Source organism: Heloderma suspectum, chromosome 1, assembly GCF_057233095.1.
Source record: "Heloderma suspectum isolate Gila_16-S chromosome 1, 16-S_ref, whole genome shotgun sequence".
NCBI lineage: Eukaryota > Metazoa > Chordata > Lepidosauria > Squamata > Helodermatidae > Heloderma > Heloderma suspectum.
The window spans coordinates 260,878,437-260,898,020 of record NC_139458.1 but is presented as its reverse complement, the minus strand read 5'-3'; the positions used below and the strand labels follow the sequence as shown (position 1 = coordinate 260,898,020).

Sequence of the window (19,584 nt, the reverse complement as noted above, 5' to 3'; positions counted from 1 at the left end):
GCCAATCCAAGGCAATGTGTTTAGAAAAAGAAGAAAAGGACTAACTGCCCTAGGCCTCTGCTTCTACCAATGGAAGCATAGTATTCCTGGTTGGGACTGGCCAGGGGTATGCCCCTTCCTACTCCCATTTGGGGCTGGAACAGACTCATGGTTTCACAGCTCTCTTTTTAGCCATGGCCTTGGCTTGACGCTTTCCCCCAGCATATAGTTTGGGGGGAAATGGAAATCGTCCTTCAGCTGCAATATAAAATTACTTACTGCCCCCAGTAATGGTATTCATCCACTCTAGTGCTCTGCCCTATTGCAACCTTCTGTGACTGATTGTCTGAAAAGTGGGTTTTCCCATAAAGGATTACTTCTAATATATATTCACTTTAGATAAATGCTGTTGTTCCCTTTAGGGATCGTTTACTCTTCTATGCATATTTACCAAGTTTCCATGGTATGTTTTAATCTGGCACAGACCAGAAGGTGATAAGATCAAACAAAAAATAGTAGGGGTTGCTGGCTTTCTTGGCCGTTATTCATAACTGCTGCCACATAAATAACAGCTGCTAGGAGCAATCCTGCGTTCACAGCCTCCCCTTCATAAAGGCACTGAAGTGTAATAACCATGGCAACAGTTGCTGAGGGCGGGCCTTCATAGCAGAAGAGAGCCATGCTTTGCAGAACACAATAGGAACTACTTTGCAAGGCAGTTGCATCGCACCTTGCCAGAGGGCTGGGGAGAGAGAGGATCCATGCTGTGCTGTGCTGAGTTGGTCACCCAGCTGTGCTGCACAGTGCCTTTTTAAGGATTTGATCAAATGCAGTCATTGTTATCCCATTCATAAAATGGTTCACAGGCTGGAAAATATCAGCAATATTTTATTTGTAAGACACATCTATAAAATGTTGGTCCTTGAGTAGGAATAAATGCAGAGGCTGTCAAAAGCCAATTGAATAATAATTGATTATAGTACAAGTTTGAGTGGAAACAAGAGAAGTATTGAACTGAGGAAGTATGGCTTTTAAATGATTGTATCACGATTTCCCCAGATAGTTCTTTTGTGTTAAATAATATTGTTAATAAAATAATTATTTAAAAGGCCAGGGGATTCTGGGAAAGAGATGTAAAATATACATGCTGAAAAGTGGAGGGAGGGGTGAGAAGAAGGGCAGAGTAGGTTTGATACCCTAGTTGCTTGTCGCTGTGAATTGCAGTGGTGGATTTGCTGCAAGATTTGGGGAGGGAGACATAAAAGCTGGTACTGGTCACGAATGATGCTAGTGAGACAATGACCAAGTTTGCATGATCAGCACAGCAGCACAGCGGAGTGCGACATGTGCCAGTGGCCATTTTGAATGGCGGGGCGGGGGCATAGTTTGCTGTGTCCTCCGAAATTGGGGGGCATGGTTTGTTGGAGGGGAAAACAACCCTTCAATAACCCAAGAGTTATTAAATAAGTCACGGTGGGCTCCAGTGGATTGTGTAAACCAGCCCTGTGATATTGCTGGAGCATGTCATGGTAGTGTCAATGGCCTAATGGAAGGCCCACTGTGAGCCTTCCTTGCTGTCATCGGGTAGGTTGGAAAAGGGAAGAGGGATTGGTAAGAGGGTTTGGGAGGCATGAAGCTGGTGTGGAGGCCCATAGTGGGCGTTAGAGTGAGGTGGCCTCTAAGTCCTGTTCCACTCCTATGGCATCATCCAGAGCAGATGAACTTGAAGTACATACTTCCTTATTTGGAAAAATGCAGCATTTCTACCAGATAGTATATCTGTTGCTATTGCGAATGCCATGTGAGAAGGTAGTTGTGGACGAGTCACAGGCATTTATCGGATATTCCTTGTGATACTATTAGGGATTAACTAAAAAAAAGCCACCCCTGCCTAGTGTGTGGAAAGCGGGGGGGCTCCATTTTTCTTAATTACGTTCTTCAGTGGCTATGCAATATCATGCTGCACAACCCTGAAACACTCATTTGGGAATTTGTCCCCCCACCCCCTTTAAACAAATATTTGAGAGTTGTGTATTCTCCCTCTCCTTTGTTGGACCAGTATTAAAAAAAAATCAGATTAAATCGATCAGTTCAAAAAAGAAAGCAAATAGCAACACAGCTATTCACAAGCAATAACACTTCTCCCCCCCCTTCTGTTATTTGTGAGTAGGATAGCATGTTGTTGTTGCTGGATCAGAGATGCAAGAATATTGTGCAAAGGATAGAATGGAATTGGGACATGTTTTGTCGTAAATCATGTGAAAAATACCTAAATATCCCTAGACTGTTTTTACGTGGATGGAAGAGTACTTTTATAGGCAAAAATAATTTCTGTAACATCCTTGAAAAGTGGTAATAGGGAGAGTTGCCATTTTATAGTTAAGGAAAAGAGCAAATTCTGCCATTTATAGTCAGGAAGAGGAGCAAATTCTGCACCTCTTGTACAATGCAGTCCTATTCAACCTTATTCTAGGACGACTTTGTTTTGACATTATCCCATCTGTTAAAATGGCAACATTTGTTGGCCTAATCCTCCCTCATGGAGCAATTGTGAAATCGCAATATAGGCTCTTTTCTTTGCAATAAATAATACATTATGGTCCAGGCTAGGAGCACCATAGTTGGCGGGATAAAAAGTAGATCTCCCGCTGTTTGACAAATGCTAACATGCCTACTGAAAATCATGTTGCTTTTGTTTCAGAAGGCTACCAGCGTGCTCAGTTGAGTGTGAGCTTTGGCTATTTTGAGCCAGCAGGATGGCTTCTATTACTCTTGTCTTGATCTGATTGTAAAGGCATCATGATCAGGGAAAAGAAGGAAAATGTGCATGTCTGATATCTATTGTGATTGCCAATTGCCAGATTAATGCATAATATGGTATATCATTTGTCTCAATTCATATCATTCCCTCTGATGTTCAGACTTTGAGTGCCATAATTTAAATAGCCAAAATGGCACCATCCATGTACAAGAAGGAGGTACTGGCCAACTTGGGGCGGGGGAGGGGGGGATCTGAGGTTTGCAAAGATAAATTAATTTTTTTAAGTTGGGGGGACTTTAAGGGGGGAGAACTGAGCATGCTCAGTGGCCACACAATGCTGACTGTTGTGGGGGGATAGAAAATGAGGGAGTGGAGTGGCTGGAATCCAAGCAGCAGGACTCAACACTGCAACATTTTGTTGGAGGTCCCACTTGTAGAAATAGAATTTTGCATTCCAAACAAAGCTGTTGTTTTGGCCCTGGATCTTTAAAAAATGGATAGCTTTGAATGGCCTGAAGGCATATGAAGCGGCAGCCTTGATGAAGCCAAGCAGGATTGAGTTTGGGGTGGGAGAGTTCCTAGGCACCCCATGTGTGCCACCTTTTAGTTCCATGGAAGAAAGGTGGGACATTAATGTAACATAATAAGATTTGCAGTGCCAGCTGAGCCAGAGAGGAGTTGGCCCATTTTATAATCCTTTAGGGAAGCTGCATTGTTATGTCTTGCCTTTTGTGGAGGGATATCTATTCTCTTCGAGCCGAAAGACTGATCCTAGAATAAGATTATGTGCAGTTGTGGATAATAAGTGTTTAAAGAAATCATCATATTAATAGAAACAGAAGAGCCAGGGAGAAGTGGAAAATGAGCTTGAATTAAAAAAAATTAAGGAACAGATGTGACAAAGTGAGCAGATTATTCCATTAATTTGCGTAAATGAAACTCAAGGGAGAAAGCACAGGGAGACATTCCCTTGCTAAAGCAGCACCAGTAGTGAAGGAAGGGTGTTTTATTAATAAAAGATGCTATGACGTTTAAGAGGTACAGCCAAAATGCCTCATGTATCCTTTATGTGCTATATCTCATTTCCATTGCTAGTCATATTTCCCTTCTTATTTCATTGCTGATTATACAGTAGTTTTTCAGCATTCGTCTATTGCTTACAGTCCTGCAATATTAAGCTCATGTCGTAATTGACACTGCTAGCTACATTCAAAGGCTTATTTTCTTCCCACTGACATTTTTCACCAAGCCTTTCACTTTGTAGAGAATTGGGAATGTCCGTTGCACTTTTCCCCAAGTCCAAAGCTGCACTAATCTGTATTTCATATTAAATGAAGTCCAATGTGCCATTGTTCTCTCTTTGTTGGCATTAGCAGTTTACACAAAGGCTTCAAGCAAAGCTTCTCAAAAGGAGGAGGAAGCCTCCACTCATTCAGTCTCCTTACCCATTGATGACATCCCAATCTCTCTCATTTATCAGTCACAAAGCCTTGGTTTTCTCTTTGATTCTGCTCTCTCCTTTGCCCTCCATATTAAGTCTGTCACCAAATCATGTCACTTCTCCCTTTACAACATTACAAAAATACATCCTTTCTGTCCCATCAGCAAAACCTGACCTGTGCCCTGGTCATCTCTTGCCCTTACTACCGCAGTCTTCTCTCTGGTCGTCTGTTGTCTCACCTTGGTCAACTCATACCCATCCAGCACTCTGCTGCCAAAAGTATCCACCTCTCTCGTTGCTCTGACCGTGTGGCACTCTGCCTTTAAATCTATATACTTCCTCCTCAAATAGCACCTTTTCCAGGAAGCTGTTGGAACAGCCAATACCGTGCTGTAACTAAGCCTAAGTACATGTCATTGGCATATCACATGTACTTCTCCTGTTTGCCCCTGCCTCCATTCCACCCCACCCTCTTTCTACTGTTTTTCTGTGTTCCGATTGCAACTCCCTTGGGATAGGAACCTCTCAAAGCTGTTGTTTGTAAAGCACAGTGTGCTTTACAATCATCATTTCAGTGATGACTGTAAAACAATCAGTGTGCTTTATTAATCATCATCATTATCATCATCATCATCATCATCATCTACCAGCATAAAGGAAGCTGTGTTTCTGTCTACTTGACTACCTATTCTGCTAAGATTCTGTCTACAACTAACTTAATAGAGCAGTTCCACAGCTCACTAGTAACCACATCAGAAAGCTTAGGTTCAGCTCATGGGGAAGGACTAAGACTTTGGGCTGTAGACTAACCAAATGAGAGATGCTGGAGGCAAGGGCAGGCAAGAGTAGCTAGGACAGTGATGTTGAACCAGTTCCCCAGATGTCCACACCCCCTTCTCCTTTCCCCCAAATGCAATTGTTTGGTTGTTTCCCAGCTTTTGCACAGGTTTTTCTCCCATTCTAAAAAGTTGGAAAACCTCTCCTAAAGCTTAATTTGCCATCAGCCCCCCCCCCCCCGAACGCAGCCCCCAAGAAAATCTCTGCAATTGCATTCAGCCCCTGGGCTGAAAGAGGTTCAGCACCCTTGAACTAAGATGTAGATATCAGCTCTGCCGATGACAGTGCACTTTGCACTTGGTGGGGCAGAGGGATAGGCCAGGTGTCTGCAGTCACTTTTCCTTCCAAGACGCTTTTTACAGGTTGACTGAGCAGCTTTGATGGTGGTGGAAGTGATAATGTTACTGATCAGCTTGGCAAAGTAACAGCAACATTGCTATATAGGGCTCTTGTGTGACATAACTTCCAGTAAGCAATTGTGATAGAAGTGGGGTGTCTCTAAATAAGTAACTAAAATCTGCCCCATTTAAAATAATACAGTGAAGCCTTGATATACACCAGTGGTGAGGCGAGGGACATAGTTGTGTATTACTAACACATAAACGTGCCTCAAAGTTCCACATGGTTACACTGTAAGCTCAGCTGCTCAGGACTTGTTTCAAACAGTTTCAAAACAGTTTCAAAACAGGCTCACTTGTATTTTCATGTACTTGCTAGTTTAATTATTTTTTAAACACAGAAAATGGAGGACCAAAGGGGAGGAAGTCTTAAGATATTCAAGGTCGTTTCCCTCTTGCCTCTGGATTGGTGCCTTCCCAAAAATGATAACATGACCTCAAAGGTATAAACCAGAAGCACCTTTTGATCTTTTGCCGCTCTGGCAAAGAGGAAAAAAGAGAACATCTTGAGCTGTAAATCTAGGATTAAAAAACACACAGCTGAAATCCTGTTGAGGTGGGATGATCTCTTTGCAAGAAAGGGAGTACGTGACAGTTGCCAAGTTTCTTCTTTTCATTTAAGGGTTCCTGTTTTTTTCTGCACGCGTGTGTGAACGCACACATACGCTTCCTAAGAAATGAACTAGGGCTTCTTATGCTGTCAAGTTTCACCAGCAGGTGGCGACTCCGGAGGTGAAATAAATGTGGATGCTGTTTAGTGATACAATTGCACTTGGCTTCATGTTCATTTAAAACCTTGCAATATATTAAAAATAACTTGCCCCACAATTGTCTCTTGTAGAAGCCAGACTGCAGCAAAGTTTAAAGGACATTAAACAGTCTTTGACTCTAATGAGTTTTTATTTTCTCTCTTCTCAGCAACCCCCGAGTTCAAGTTGCAGCAATTGAGGGAGGTGCTTTACAAAAATTGCTGGTCATTTTAGCTACAGATCAGCCTCTGGCTGTGAAGAAAAAGGTATGTGGGCAGCAATGTGTGTCTGAATGATGCAGTTCATATAATTGCATTTTGTACTAGAATGCTGGTAGACCTCTCTGTAGGTGTACATAGCTCTAAGGCTTATGGCTATGCACACGGTTATGGGATCAGTGCACTGGAGGGTTGCATCCCTTCACTGGACTGCTACGTTTACCTCCTTAAGGGGTAATCTTCCCCCTAGTGATTTCCAGATTTGATAATCTTTTACATTTTGGAGCCAGCTCTATCTGAAGTGCAGATATAGTATTACACAACAGTGAAAGGCAAAATAGCCTATCCTAGTGGTTCACAGTCTATGTTAGATAAAGAACAATGCGGGGGGGGGGGGGGAAGAATGAAAGAAGATGTGTTGTTTGGTTTGGGCCTCTGAATATGTCCAGGCAACCCTTCATCCACTGCTTTTCCACTCCAAATCCTCCTTTCCCAAAGCTGCTTTTTATTGTTTATGTTTAATGTTAATGTTTATATTATTTTTTAAGCACTGGAGCTCTGTTACATGCCTTGACTGAATTGGGTTTATTGAGGCTTAATAAGCACTTTCAGATCCTATAAAGAGGAAGAAGTGCTCGAACCTAGAGTTGCTGCACATGTGATGTAAAAGTGGTGATAGAAAGGATGGGCAGGCTAGTCTAGTTTTCATTGAATAAAATTTTAAGCAGAGCCGATATTATTTGGTTGCAAATAGTTCTTTAAAAAATCATGTTATGCAGTCACACAGCGGCGAACGCATTCAGCATAAAAATATAGATTGTATATCTTCCTTCCTCTGTGGTGTCATCTCCAGTCTATGACCCTCTTTGGGAACAGATGTAACGCAAAACGAGCGTATCCTTTTCTCCTAGCAAAGATGGGACTACTAATGAATTCAAGTCAGTTTTGATGGCATTACATATTGATTGAAGGTTTATGGGTGGGCCCTCTGAACAAAGTCCATTATTTCAACATGTGCAAGGGTCTCAGTAAGGCCCATCCTTCTTTCTGTAACAGAATTTTCCTTTTGACCAGCAAAAGTTCAGAACCCGCCATAATAGGATAGAAGATTACTGGTCCCACAAAATGAGAAACAATGATTTGTGCATCTCAGGGCTAGAATAATGACATATATGGATTCTTATTCTGTTGCATGCTGTATTCATATATGTTTGTTGCTGTAGTACTTTGCGTGTGTATTCTAATTATCTGTAGCTCTGCACTAAGTAGAATTTATCCTACCTCAATCACAGTGTGTAAATAATATTAATGCCTAGCATATTTCAAGTGTTCAAAGTTCTTCAGGATTGGAGACTCAAACGACGTAATTGCTCTGGTTAACATTCATCATGTATAGCTGGGATAGGGAGAATGGAGTCCTGCTCATTCTTCTGGACCTCTCGGTGGCATTTGATATCATAGACCATCAAATTCTTCTAGACTGCCTGAGATGGTTTGAGAGATGGCGACACTGCTTTGCAGCTGTTCCTGTCCTGTATTTATTTATTTATTTTATTAAATTTATTAATCGCCCATCTGACTGGTCACCCAGCCACTCTGGGCGATGTACAACCCACCATAAAACAATTTAAAACAATAAAATTTTACCATAATTTTTTTTTTTAAATACCCTAGCCCACCCCAAATGCCTGCCTGAACAACCACGTTTTTAATGCACAACGGAAGCTCATTAAAGAGGGGGCATGACGGAGTTCCCTAGGGAGGGAGTTCCACAGAGTGGGGGCCACCACAGAGAAGGCCCTCTCCCTCGTCCCCACCAGTCTAGCTGTCCTGGCTGATGGGACAGAGAGAAGGCCTCTCTTGTTAAGCGGCCTGTCTGGTGTTGCTGGAGGCGCTCCTTAAGATAGGCTGGGCCGGAACCATATAGGGTTTTAAAGGTCAAAACCAACACCTTGAATTTGGCCCGGAAAACAACTGGTAACCAGTGCAACTCCTTCAGCACTGGAGTGATGTGATCTCGCCAGCGGCTGCCTTTAATCAGGCGAGCCGCCGCGTTCTGTACCAGCTGCAGTTTCCGAACCGTCTTCAAGGGTAACCCCACGTAGAGCGCATTACAGTAGTCCAAACGAGAGGAGACCAGGGCATGTACTACCGATGGGAGCAGATGGTCGGGAAGGAAGGGGCGCAGCCGCTGTATCAGATGGAGTTGATACAGCGCTGTCCAGCTCACAGCTGACACCTGAGCCTCCATGGACAGCTGGGAGTCCAAAATGACCCCCAGGCTGCGGACCTGGTCTTTCAAGGGTAGCCGTACCCCATTCAACACCAGGTCAACATCCCCCAGCCTCCTCTTGTCTCCCACCAAAAGTACCTCGGTCTTGTCAGGGTTCAGCTTCAGCTTATTCCTCCCCATCCAGCCACTCACCGTCTCCAGACATTTGGACAGGGATTCTACGGCCAACCTTGGTGAAGATTTGAATGAGAGGTAGAGCTGCGTGTCATCCGCATATTGATGACACTGCACCCCAAACCTCCTGATGATAGCCCCCAGCAGCTTCACATAGATGTTAAATAGCATCGGGGAGAGGATGGAACCCTGTGGCACCCCACAAGTAAGTGGCCACGGGTCCGAAACCTCCTCTCCCAGTGCTACCCTCTGGTACCTGCCGGAGAGGAAGGACCGGAACCACTGCAATACGGTGTCTCCAATGCCCAACCCCTCCAGGCGGTCCAGGAGGATACCGTGGTCAACGGTATCAAAAGCCGCTGAGAGGTCGAGGAGAACAAGGAAGGAGCATTCACCCCTATCCAGAGCCCTCCTCATATCATCCACCAAGGCGACCAAGGCCGTTTCTGTCCCATGCCCAAGCCTGAAGCCCGACTGAAATGGGTCTAGATAATCAGTTTCTTCCAAGTGTGCCTTCAACTGCCCCGCCACCACCCGCTCAATCACCTTGCCCAAAAATGGCAGATTTGAGACTGGGCGAAAGTTGTTCAGAACTTGAGGATCCAAGGAGGGCTTCTTTAAGAGCGGTCTTATCACTGCCTCCTTGAGGGCTGATGGCATCACTCCCTCCTCAAGGGAGGCGTTCACCACCGCCTTGATCCCCTCACCCAGTCTCTCTCTGCAGCTCATAATGAGCCAAGATGGGCAAGGATCAAGTAAGCAGGTGTTCGGCCTTACAGATGAAAGCACCTTGTCCACTTCATCAGGAGGAAGAAGCTGGAACCGATCCCACAAAACCGGTTTGCCACAGGCCGCCTCCTGCTCACTAACTGTATCCACAGTGTGCAGAGTAACACACCTAATCTGATCAATTTTATCTGCAAAGTGCCTTGCCAAAGCCTCACAGGAGGCCTTAGAATGCTCCAGTGGTTCCGGAGCCACAGGACCGACCAGGCTCCGGACCACTTGGAACAGCCTCCTGGGGCAGCACTCTGCAGACGCGATGGAGGCAGCATAATATTCCTTTTTTGCTGCCTTCACCGCCACGTGATAGGCTGAAGATATAGCTCTAGCCCGTGTCTGATCGTCTTTGGAGAGAGACTTCCGCCACCGGCGCTCTAGTTGTCTCACCTCCTGTTTCAGAGCTCGTAACCGCGGATTGAACCATGGTGCAGTCCGAGCCCTGTTCAGGGGGAGAGGGCGTTTCGGAGCCACCCGATCTAATGCCCCAGTAATTGCGGCATTCCAGCCACCCACCAGGGTCTCGACCGAGTGGCCGTTGGCATGCCCCAGAGAATCCCCAAGCGCCTTCAGGAATCCATTTGGATCCATAAGACGCCTGGGGCGGACCATTTTAATGGGTCCTCCACCCCTGCGGAGGGGTTGTGGAACCGAGAAGTCCAACATCACCAGATAGTGATCTGACCATGACAAGGGGGTGGTGGATATACCCCCGACTTCCAGATCACTCCCTGCTTCTCCAGAAACAAACACAAGGTCTAGTGCATGACCGGCTACATGGGTGGGCCCAGTTAGAATATGGTGCAGCTCCCAAGAGGCCATGGTCTCCATGAAGTCCCGAGGTGCTCCTGTGAGGATGGCCTCCGAATGTACGTTGAAGTCCCCCAACACCAGTAAGTTAAGGGACTGTACACGCACATCAGAGACCACCTCAAGCACCTCGGCCAGGGAGTCAGTCGTGCAGCGGGGTGGGCGGTACACGAGCAGAATCCCCAGACTGCCCTTCGGGCCCAACCTCCAGTACATGCACTCAGCAACCTTGGTCTCCCGGAGAGGGGGTCTGGTGAAGACCAAGGACTCTCGGTAGATAACAGCCACTCCCCCTCCCCAATCCCCAGCCCTCGGCTGCTGTGCATACGAAAATCCAGCTGGACACATGGCTGCAAGGGTTGGAGCAGCAGCCTCGGCCAGCCAGCTCTCCGTAATACATGCCAGGTCTGCACCCTCATCCAGGATCATGTCATGGATGAGGGAGGTTTTCTGGGTAACAGACCTGGCATTGCAGAGCAGCAAACGAAGGCCAGAAGATGGGGTTACGCCTCCCCCAGACATCCTTTGGCTCTGGACAGGCCCGGAGCAGGGGACAGATACTACACATCTCTCCCTTGTTCCCCTTACCTGGCATGGCCTGCCCCTAGCGCTCCGCCAGCGCCTGCCGCCCAGCCTCGGTATGTTCTGGCCCCCAACACTCCCCCCACTGCCTCCATCAGGTGGACACATGCCTCCTCGCTCCCGCCTATCAGGCAGGCTACCCACCCCTAAAAACACAACAAAATCCCCCCCAACAAAATAAAACAAACAAGAAAACAATTAAAATCCCCTTAAAAATGCCAGGCAGGAGTCCACAGGGAAGGCCTGGTGGCGGTGGTAGCGGCGACGGCGGCAGCAGGCCCAGCGGCGGCAAGCACGCCTCTTCCCCGGTGGTGGTGGTGGTGGTGGTGGCTTCTCCTGCAGGCCCTGGCTCTCCCAGGCCACCTCAGCCAGCCAGCTTATGTAGCCCCTCCAGGGAGGGGCAGGTGGAGCAGCACAGCTGGCTCGGTACCTGGGGGCCTGGTCCTGCAGGGACTGGCGGTCTGCCAGGCAGAAGTCCACAGGGAAGGCCTGGTGGTGGTGGCAGCGGTGGCAGCAGCAGGCCCAGCGGTGGCAGCAGCAGGCCCGGCGGCGGCGGCAGCAGGCCCGGCGGCGGCGGCGGCAGCAGGCCCGGCGGCGGCAGCAGGCCCGGTGGCGGCAGCAGGCCCGGCGGCGGCGGCAGCAGGCCCGGCGGCGGCGGTGGCGGCAGCAGGCCCGGCGGCGGCGGCAGCAGGCCCGGCGGCGGCGGCAGCAGGCCCGGCGGCGGCAAGCACGCCTCTTCCCCGGTGGTGGTGGCTTCTCCTGCAGGCCCTGGCTCTCCCTGGCCACCTCAGCCAGCCAGCTTATGTAGCCCCTCCAGGGAGGGGCAGGTGGAGCAGCACAGCTGGCTCGGTACCTGGGGGCCTGGTCCTGCAGGGACTGGCCGTCTGCTAGGCAGAAGTCCACAAGGAAGGCCTGGTGGTGGTGGCAGCGGCGGCAGCAGCAGGCCCAGCGGCGGCGGCAGCAGGCCCAGCGGCGGCAGCAGCAGGCCCAGCGGCGGCAAGCACGCCTCTTCCCCGGTGGTGGTGGTGGTGGTGGCTTCTCCTGCAGGCCCTTTGTTTTTATGGGTTGGTTTCACCCACTGTCATTGGGTGACTTCTGCCCTACCCCATGGAATATGGTCTGTGGGCATATCACAAGGTTAGGAACATGGGACACTACCTTCTAATAAGTGAGGCCCTTGGTTCATCTAGCTTAATACTGACTGTACTGATTGGCAGCAGCTCTCCAGATTTTCAGACAGGAGTCATTCCCAGCCTACCTGTGGCCTCCTGCATGCAAAGGAAGTGCTCTACCATTGAGCTACATTCCATCTGTCCCTAGTACTCTTCAGCATCTGTATACAGCTGCTGGGAGAGATCAGGAGTTTGGAAGTGGAATATTGTCCATATGTTGATTCAGCTACTCTTATTTTTGTTTTTGTTTTCATCAAATCCAGGAAAAGTGGCTTAGTCCCCAAATTAATGCCTGGATGCAATTGTTAGATGGGGACTAACAAATTGATTCCAATAAGACAGAGGAGACAGTGGTGAGCCAACCTAGATCTAGGGTGGCACTGCTTTGCTTGTGCTAGGTGGGGTCCATTCCCCCTAAACGATAAGGTTCAGCCTGCATTGCTCCTGGATACCTATGAGGCAGCAGAGGTAAGGAGCAGCTTTTACTAGTTTGGGTTGATGAGCCGTCTTCAGCCACTTCTGTCAGAAAAAGATTTGGCCTCCATTGTCCATGTTTAGTAACTCCTGCTTTTACTTTACATGGGGCTGGCATTTGAAGACAGGTTACATGGTGCAGTTAGCTACAGTACCGCACCTCCTGAGAGGGCAAGTTGTAGAATGCATATGACAGCCTTTCTAGTTCCTCTGCACTTGTTGCTGGTCTGCTTCCTGGTTCAGTTCAGAATGCTGGTATTTATCTTTAATGACCCAGACCGTCTAGGGGCCTGCATGCATTAGAAGACATCTCCTCCCATACATGTTGGTGCAGAGCTGGGCCTTCTCTGTGGTGGTCCCCCCACATTATTCAGTGTCCTCTCTTGTAGCGTATGCCTGGCCCATATGCTGATGGTCTTCTGGTGCCATTTCCTGCTGGCTGGCTGGTTACATTTTAAACTGTGGTCAGTTGTTAGTTGTTTTAGTTAGCTGTTGAAGTTTGATCTGGCTGTTTCGCTATGGTTTTATTGATGCCTTATGTATAATGGTTTGTTCTAGATTGTTTCTTATTTTAATTTGGCCATTCCTTTGAGTGCCAATTAACGACATAGAATATTGCTTATAAATGCCTAAATAGGTACATCCAATATTGCTTCAGCAACCCACTAAGGCAGGTCAGTATTAATCCCATATTGTTGATGGGGGAGGGCTGAGGCCAAGGGAACTATGATGCACCTACAACCCCGGTGAGTCCAGGGATCCGGTGGGATTTGAACTCAGGGCTTGCTGGCTCACAGTTCTTGCCATTAACCACAGTGCTATACCATGTCTGTAGCTCTGGCCTATGAAAACTGAAGGCTAAATTTATTTATAGTGCCATCAGTGTGTACAATGCATTACAGTGTATAAGAGGACAGGTCCCTGCCCCAAGGAGCTTACATTCTAACATTTGGCATATGGGGGAAAAGAACAGAGGAAGGGGCAGGAAGTGGAGGGAGGAGTAAACAGGGAAGCTACATGCACTTGTTTTAGTTGCACTCACTTAGGCCTTTGTTACAGGCTGAGCTCCAGCAAGGTGTGGGAACTAGTGGGGTTGCGCCAAAGGCATCTTGGAAAAGGTTGGTTCTGAGGAGGGATCTGAAGGAAGTAAGAGAGTTGCAGGTGTTCTGGGAGGCACTTCCAAGCATATGTGGGAGCAAGGGAGAAAGGGCAGAGTCTCTGAAGGAGCAGGAGACCTTTGGATGTCGGAGTGCAAAGACCATGGGCAGGGAAGTATCAGGATACAAGAACAGAGAGCTAAGGGGTGTGGCGGGTTAGGCTGTCAAGGGTTTTGAAGGTCACAACAAGGAGCGCATGGTGCCAAGGTAGCATTGCTCTCTTGCTGCTAAAGATGAGCATGGCTGTTCTCCTGGAATAATAATGAGGTGCAAATTGCATGCTCACTGTCCCTTCACTTTGGTTACATTGGTATTTGCTGGGCTGGGCTTTTCTGACCGCTTCATAGCACTGAAAGGGGGAAATGGAGCTCGCCAAGCATGGTCTAGAGGACCGCAGGGCAGATTGTCCTGCATAGTTCTGATTGTCAGGAAGGAAACTCACTGATCTCACTGGCAGGCCTGGATATCGGAGACTAACAAACATAGAAGTAGACATTCAGAGAATGAGATAATTGCTTCATGCAGTTCAGTCGCTTGCCTCCAGCAGTGACCAATAGCTGATCTTTTGGTAAGGGACAAAGCCTTGATCAGTGCCTCTAGTTAACTGTTCAGGACTGACTGACTGGGCTGGAGGGTTGGTTCGTCAGTGATGAATTAGCTCCCTGATGCATGAGATCCATTTAGTCTTAGCCTCTCGTGCGGAGTTAGCATTGTTGTTAGTGGTCACAAATGCGCCGAATTCCTCAGAATTTACTTCAGTGACCCTTTGCAGTAGGCGAGTAAATAGGTAGCTCCTTGTGTTAATTCATAACGCACCATGCATTGGTGTAATAATTAGGACTGTGCTGTCAGCATTTTAACAAGGGTGCCTTGGAATATATGAGCCTTTTGCCGTGTTTAAACCCCAGCGTTTCTCTGGATGTGTGTGCTGCGGAAAATGAAACAAGACTGATGGATATGTTCATGTAAGAGTAAAATGCTTCCTAAGGGAGAATCCCTTCCTAGCTGCAGACCCTTATATAAAGCTGCACTTGCAGAAAATGTTTACGGCATGTTCCTGAAAGCTACGTTGAGTGTACTGTTAATCTTACAAAGTGTTCTGCCTGTGTCCTAGAGGGAAGAATGGAGGATGGGAGAACTTGCTTCCTTCAGTCTGCCTGTATATTGTCCATTTCTTTAAAAAAAAAAAGCTCACCTCTGCCTTAAGTGCTTAGTAGTGTCCAAACGTGAGTGGTGGAGGGTGTGTGGTTTGGGGGGGGGTGCTGTATAAGGAATCTCCTCTTACCTCCCCTTTGATGTTTACTCATTGTACTTCAGTGTGTGGTCCTGGAGGGCTTTTCTTCAAATTGCTTTGGCCATTCACCTAGTGCTTGCTTTACTGCTGGCCTAGTTTACCAAGTTGCAGCACTTTCTCTGTTGTCCCATAAAGAATCTGCATAGCAGGGGAAGGGGAACTTGTGACCCTCCAGATGTTGTTGGGCTACAACTGTCAGCATCCCTGATTCTTGGCCAGGCAGGCTAAATGTTATGGTTCTTGGAGTCCAACGTCATCTGAAGAGCCATAGGTTCCCCTTGCCTGCTATATAGGAAGGTTCATTAACAAGGAATAGCTAAAACTCTACACTTCCCTCTCGCTTGAGTTGAAGGCAGGCTACTGTAAAGGATCAGCCCTTCATTGTATTTCATTTATTATATTTCTATACTGCCCAGTAGCCAAAGCTCTCTGGGTGGTTTACAAAGATTAAAAACTGTAAAAATATGATATTGTAACAACATGAAAACGATTTACATATAAACACACACACACACACACACACATACATATATACAGACAGACAGACAGATATCAGTTTTAGTAATCAACAATAAGAAATCCCACAACCTAATTTAAAACCTCCTATATGCTGTCAAATGCTGAGAGTAGAGGAAGGTCTTAACTTGGCGCTGAAAAGATGACAAATGTTGGTGCCAGGCGGGCCTTACTGGGGAGATTGTGCCTCCTTAGGGCTGTGCCCTGAGGAGGCAAGGGGATTTTAACCTGACTGAAGGTCTATATGTTGATTATTTATTTATTACATTTATGTCCCGCCATTTTTCCTCTTTAAGAAACCCAAGGCGGCGTACATAATCCTCCTCCTCTTCATTTTATCCTCACAACAACAACCCTGTGAGGTAGGTTGGGCTGAGAGTCTGTGACTGGCCCAAAGTCACCCAGTGAGCTTCCATGGCCAAGTGGGGACTAGAACCCGGATCTCCTGGCTCCCAGTCCAGCACTCTAGCCATTACACCATGCTGGCTCTCAATTTATCCTACTGTCAAGCCACTTCTGTGTTAACTGTCCTTGCTCTCCTGTAAGGGGCAGGGGGAGCAAAGCAGATCCTGTGGAGAATTTCCATGCTGATGCTTCCAGCAGCATCCAGTGCAGGCGAGGAAGCTTCTGGAATGTTGGGAGGATCGGTAGGGCAGGGATAGTCACCATGCAGAAGCAGCTTGGTTTAAGTGAAGGGTAGACTGTCTTTAATTCTTTCCACTAGGACCTGGAGAGGTTATAGGGATAGTGTCCCCAAACCACCACAGTGTTCCCCAGCCACACCTCTGGCATACTGACCACATCAAATAGATATGAGTGCAATGGCACCAACCAGACTTTATTTGGCTTGTTTGCTTTTGCATATGTGTGTACAGTCAGGCAACTCAATATGATTGGTACCAGGAAGACGGACAGATGGGAATAGAATAAAATGAAATATGACAAGAACTACTAGTGGAGACATCATGATCACCCATGGTTGTGCACACACTCCTTCTCCCCCCGTACACAGTGGCTAAATACATTCGCAAGAGGGGTTAACACACAATTTCGTGGGGAAACAGCTTTACAAATTGTAAAGGAGGGAGAAAGTTAGTCCAGTTAGTGCACAATCCTATGCATGTTTAGACAGAAAATAAGTCCTAAGACTTTTTTTCCGTCTAAATGTGCATAGGATTGTGCCTTTAATGCAGCAAGAGGGGAGGGGATAGGCTGGGAAGGAGAACACTGAGAGACATTTGACTAATCGGGGTAACATCGTAGGACTTCACTAAGGTATAAATTCTCAAGCAAAAGCAACGTAAGAATAAATGGGAGTGCTTATCAGTGGCTAACCTGGGATGAGGTGTTCTTTTTATCAGGAAGCAGTTTGGGTGCAGAACGGGCAGACAGATATGAATCCCGACCACTCGACCGCCTCCCCTGCAGTATTTCTTTCTAGCTCTTCTCTGAGTAAAAGGATCAGCACTAGCTGGAATGCCCTTTGCATTAGCATTTAAGAAGGACAGAGATACTTGCACCTATCAAAATTCTAATACCGTGAGAACATGATTGAGATTTATTTTCCATTCCTTTGTGATGCAGTGGAGCTGAAGCAGCACAGCATGCCTTTGCTGTAGTCTAGATAAAGAAGTGGATGCATCCACTAAATTGCAGGAGAGAATGTAATAGAGACACAGAGTGAATTGGAAAGAGAGGGGAAAATGCTCCCTGCTCAGATCTGCCCAGGAGTAGCACAGGAAAGGTGTCTCACCTTCACTGTACTGAAGGAATCTGTTCAGATAATCATGAGGACAACCCAGTAGTTCTGATTTCTGGGCACCTTTGCTACCTTTTATAACATTAACAGGAGCGAAAACGGAGAGTTCTACAGTCCTCCCTTTGTGTGTGATTTCCACTGAAAATGCTGCTCTAAAATGGGATCTTCGTAAAATTCTGTCCAGAGAGTTTTATAGAATCTTTCCTAAGCCACAGAGATAACTATGTAATTATCCAGTATCGTATTAACATGATGATCATTAAAAACATGTTAAAGGGCTCCACATACTGCTTCCAGTGTTTATAGTTTTGACTCACAAGTGTTCAGGTCTGAGTCAGTCCTGTGAAGAAAATGATCACTTGAAATGGCTTATCTCTGCTTGGGAGTTGGGGGCCCTGAGAATTCAATTACAGCTATCTCTAAGGGCTGCTTCATGCTTGTTTTTCCAGCCTGTCCACTGTGCATGTAACACCAAATGCACAGAGATGTGGTCAGCTACCTCCCTAGCATGTATCCACCTAAGTTTGGCAGACCTGCATTTCAGTTTCAAACATTACACAGTTCACGGCCTAGACACAAAGTAGATCAAGCTGGAAATTTATCTGCCATGTAAAGTGCCCACAAGGAAGGTATGTCTAGGGGAAAAGCCCAAACTAGAAACCTTATATAGAAGATAGTTAGGAAGTTGAATACAGAGTGGCTTAAGATGGAGGAAGGGGGAGGCAATTTTTGCTGATTTTCTCTGCAACTCCCACAATGCATTGGAGGATCCTGGGAGAAGCTTTTCAGGGGCCACAGGGAAAAGGAGGAATTGGCTAAAAATTCTCTGCCCCACTCCCATTCCTCTAGTGGGAGTGTCCTGAGAGTGGCATTCCAAGCCAGGATTTAATTATTTTTCATCTTGGTATCAATTTTTCCATGTGTTTACCATGATGCACTGTACAACAAACAATGCTCTTCCCTGAAATAAGGTGCCCTGACCCTGAGTGGAGGATCAAGCTGTGTTAGCCATTGGACCTTTCAGACCATGGATCCCTCAAAACAAAACTTTGGTAAAATGTAGAAATCTGCATTATTAGATATATGTAGGTGAGGTATTTGGGCTAAAGAAGCTGTGCAGAAAGGCACTGCTAGACCAAAAAGGTAAAAAAGCAAACTCCCACCTGGTGTGTTTTGTTTGTTTCTAGGCTCTCTTTGCTTTGTCGTCGATGTTGCGACACTTTCCATATGCCCAGCAGCGGTTCCTCAAGCTCGGAGGCCTTCAGGTTCTTAGAAATCTCTGTTCAGAGAAAGGAATGGAGACATTGCATATCCGCATTGTGACGCTTCTCTATGACTTAATAGTGGAAAAGGTAAGAGAAGTTGTTATGCTGCGCTAACCTCAGAACAAGCATGAGTACATGGGAATGGGCCAGATATCACCTAAGAAATCCAAACCCTTGTTTTTGTAGGGAGAGGACCTCATTCTTATCACTAATGGAACAAAGGAAGGGAAGTGGATTGATGGAGCCTAAAAAATTAGGATACTTTACGCCATTCTAATTTCTTGCAACAGCTCATGAGATGCTTAGGCCCAAGGCAAAGCTCAAATGCTAAGGTCCAAGGCAAAGAGCTGCAGAATCATTTCTCTTAAGCTTTTAATTTTGTTTATTAAATTATTTGTATACCCCCTTTTGGCTGCCAAAAGGTCCCCTTTTTATCATCCTTCATGTTGGATATTAGTTAGTAATTTCCACAAGTGGATTTCATCTGGAAGGATTAGAGAACAAGGCAGTTGTCTTCATTACTGGACAGTTTGTACAGAGTGCAAACCTGTAGGCCCTGCTGCAGGAGTGCAGAACCTCTTTCAGCCCAAGGGCGTAATTCCATTTTGGAAAAGCTGTTGAGAGCCACATTCCAGTAGTGGGTGGGCTGAAGGTACAAGGGGCAGGGCCAAAAACACCAACATATTTTAGCTTAAAGAAATTAAGCCTAAGGAGAGGCATTTCAGCCTTTTCTGTGTTTGGGGGAAAGGGGGTGTAGCCATCTGGGGAAACCCTGGGGTGCTGGATTTGGCCCCTGGGCCTGAGGTTCTGCACCCCTGTAGGGAGCAGTATAGGGATGCTGAACTAGCTATGTTGATTCATCTGTATTTGTTTGTTTTTCTCCATATGTTTTATACTTGTGCAAACCTTGGTGTTCTATAGAGCATGTTCATACTGCCCTCTTGTTTCTCAGTGGCCCAGTTTAGGCTCCATTTCTGTTGGCACT

The 19,584-nt window shown here is 46.7% G+C and overlaps 1 protein-coding gene across 6 annotated transcripts in view; it reads left to right on the top strand.

The window, feature by feature from the left end:
* SIL1 (SIL1 nucleotide exchange factor) overlaps positions 1-19,584 on the top strand; it is a 70,536-nt gene that overhangs the window by 41,562 nt on the left and 9,390 nt on the right. For all 6 annotated transcript variants that reach the window (XM_084825805.1, XM_084825852.1, XM_084825812.1 and 3 more), the window contains 2 exons: positions 6,335-6,431; positions 18,522-18,686. In XM_084825805.1, the coding sequence (XP_084681931.1) occupies positions 6,335-6,431; positions 18,522-18,686 (262 nt within the window). The remainder of the gene's footprint in view (positions 1-6,334; positions 6,432-18,521; positions 18,687-19,584) is intronic.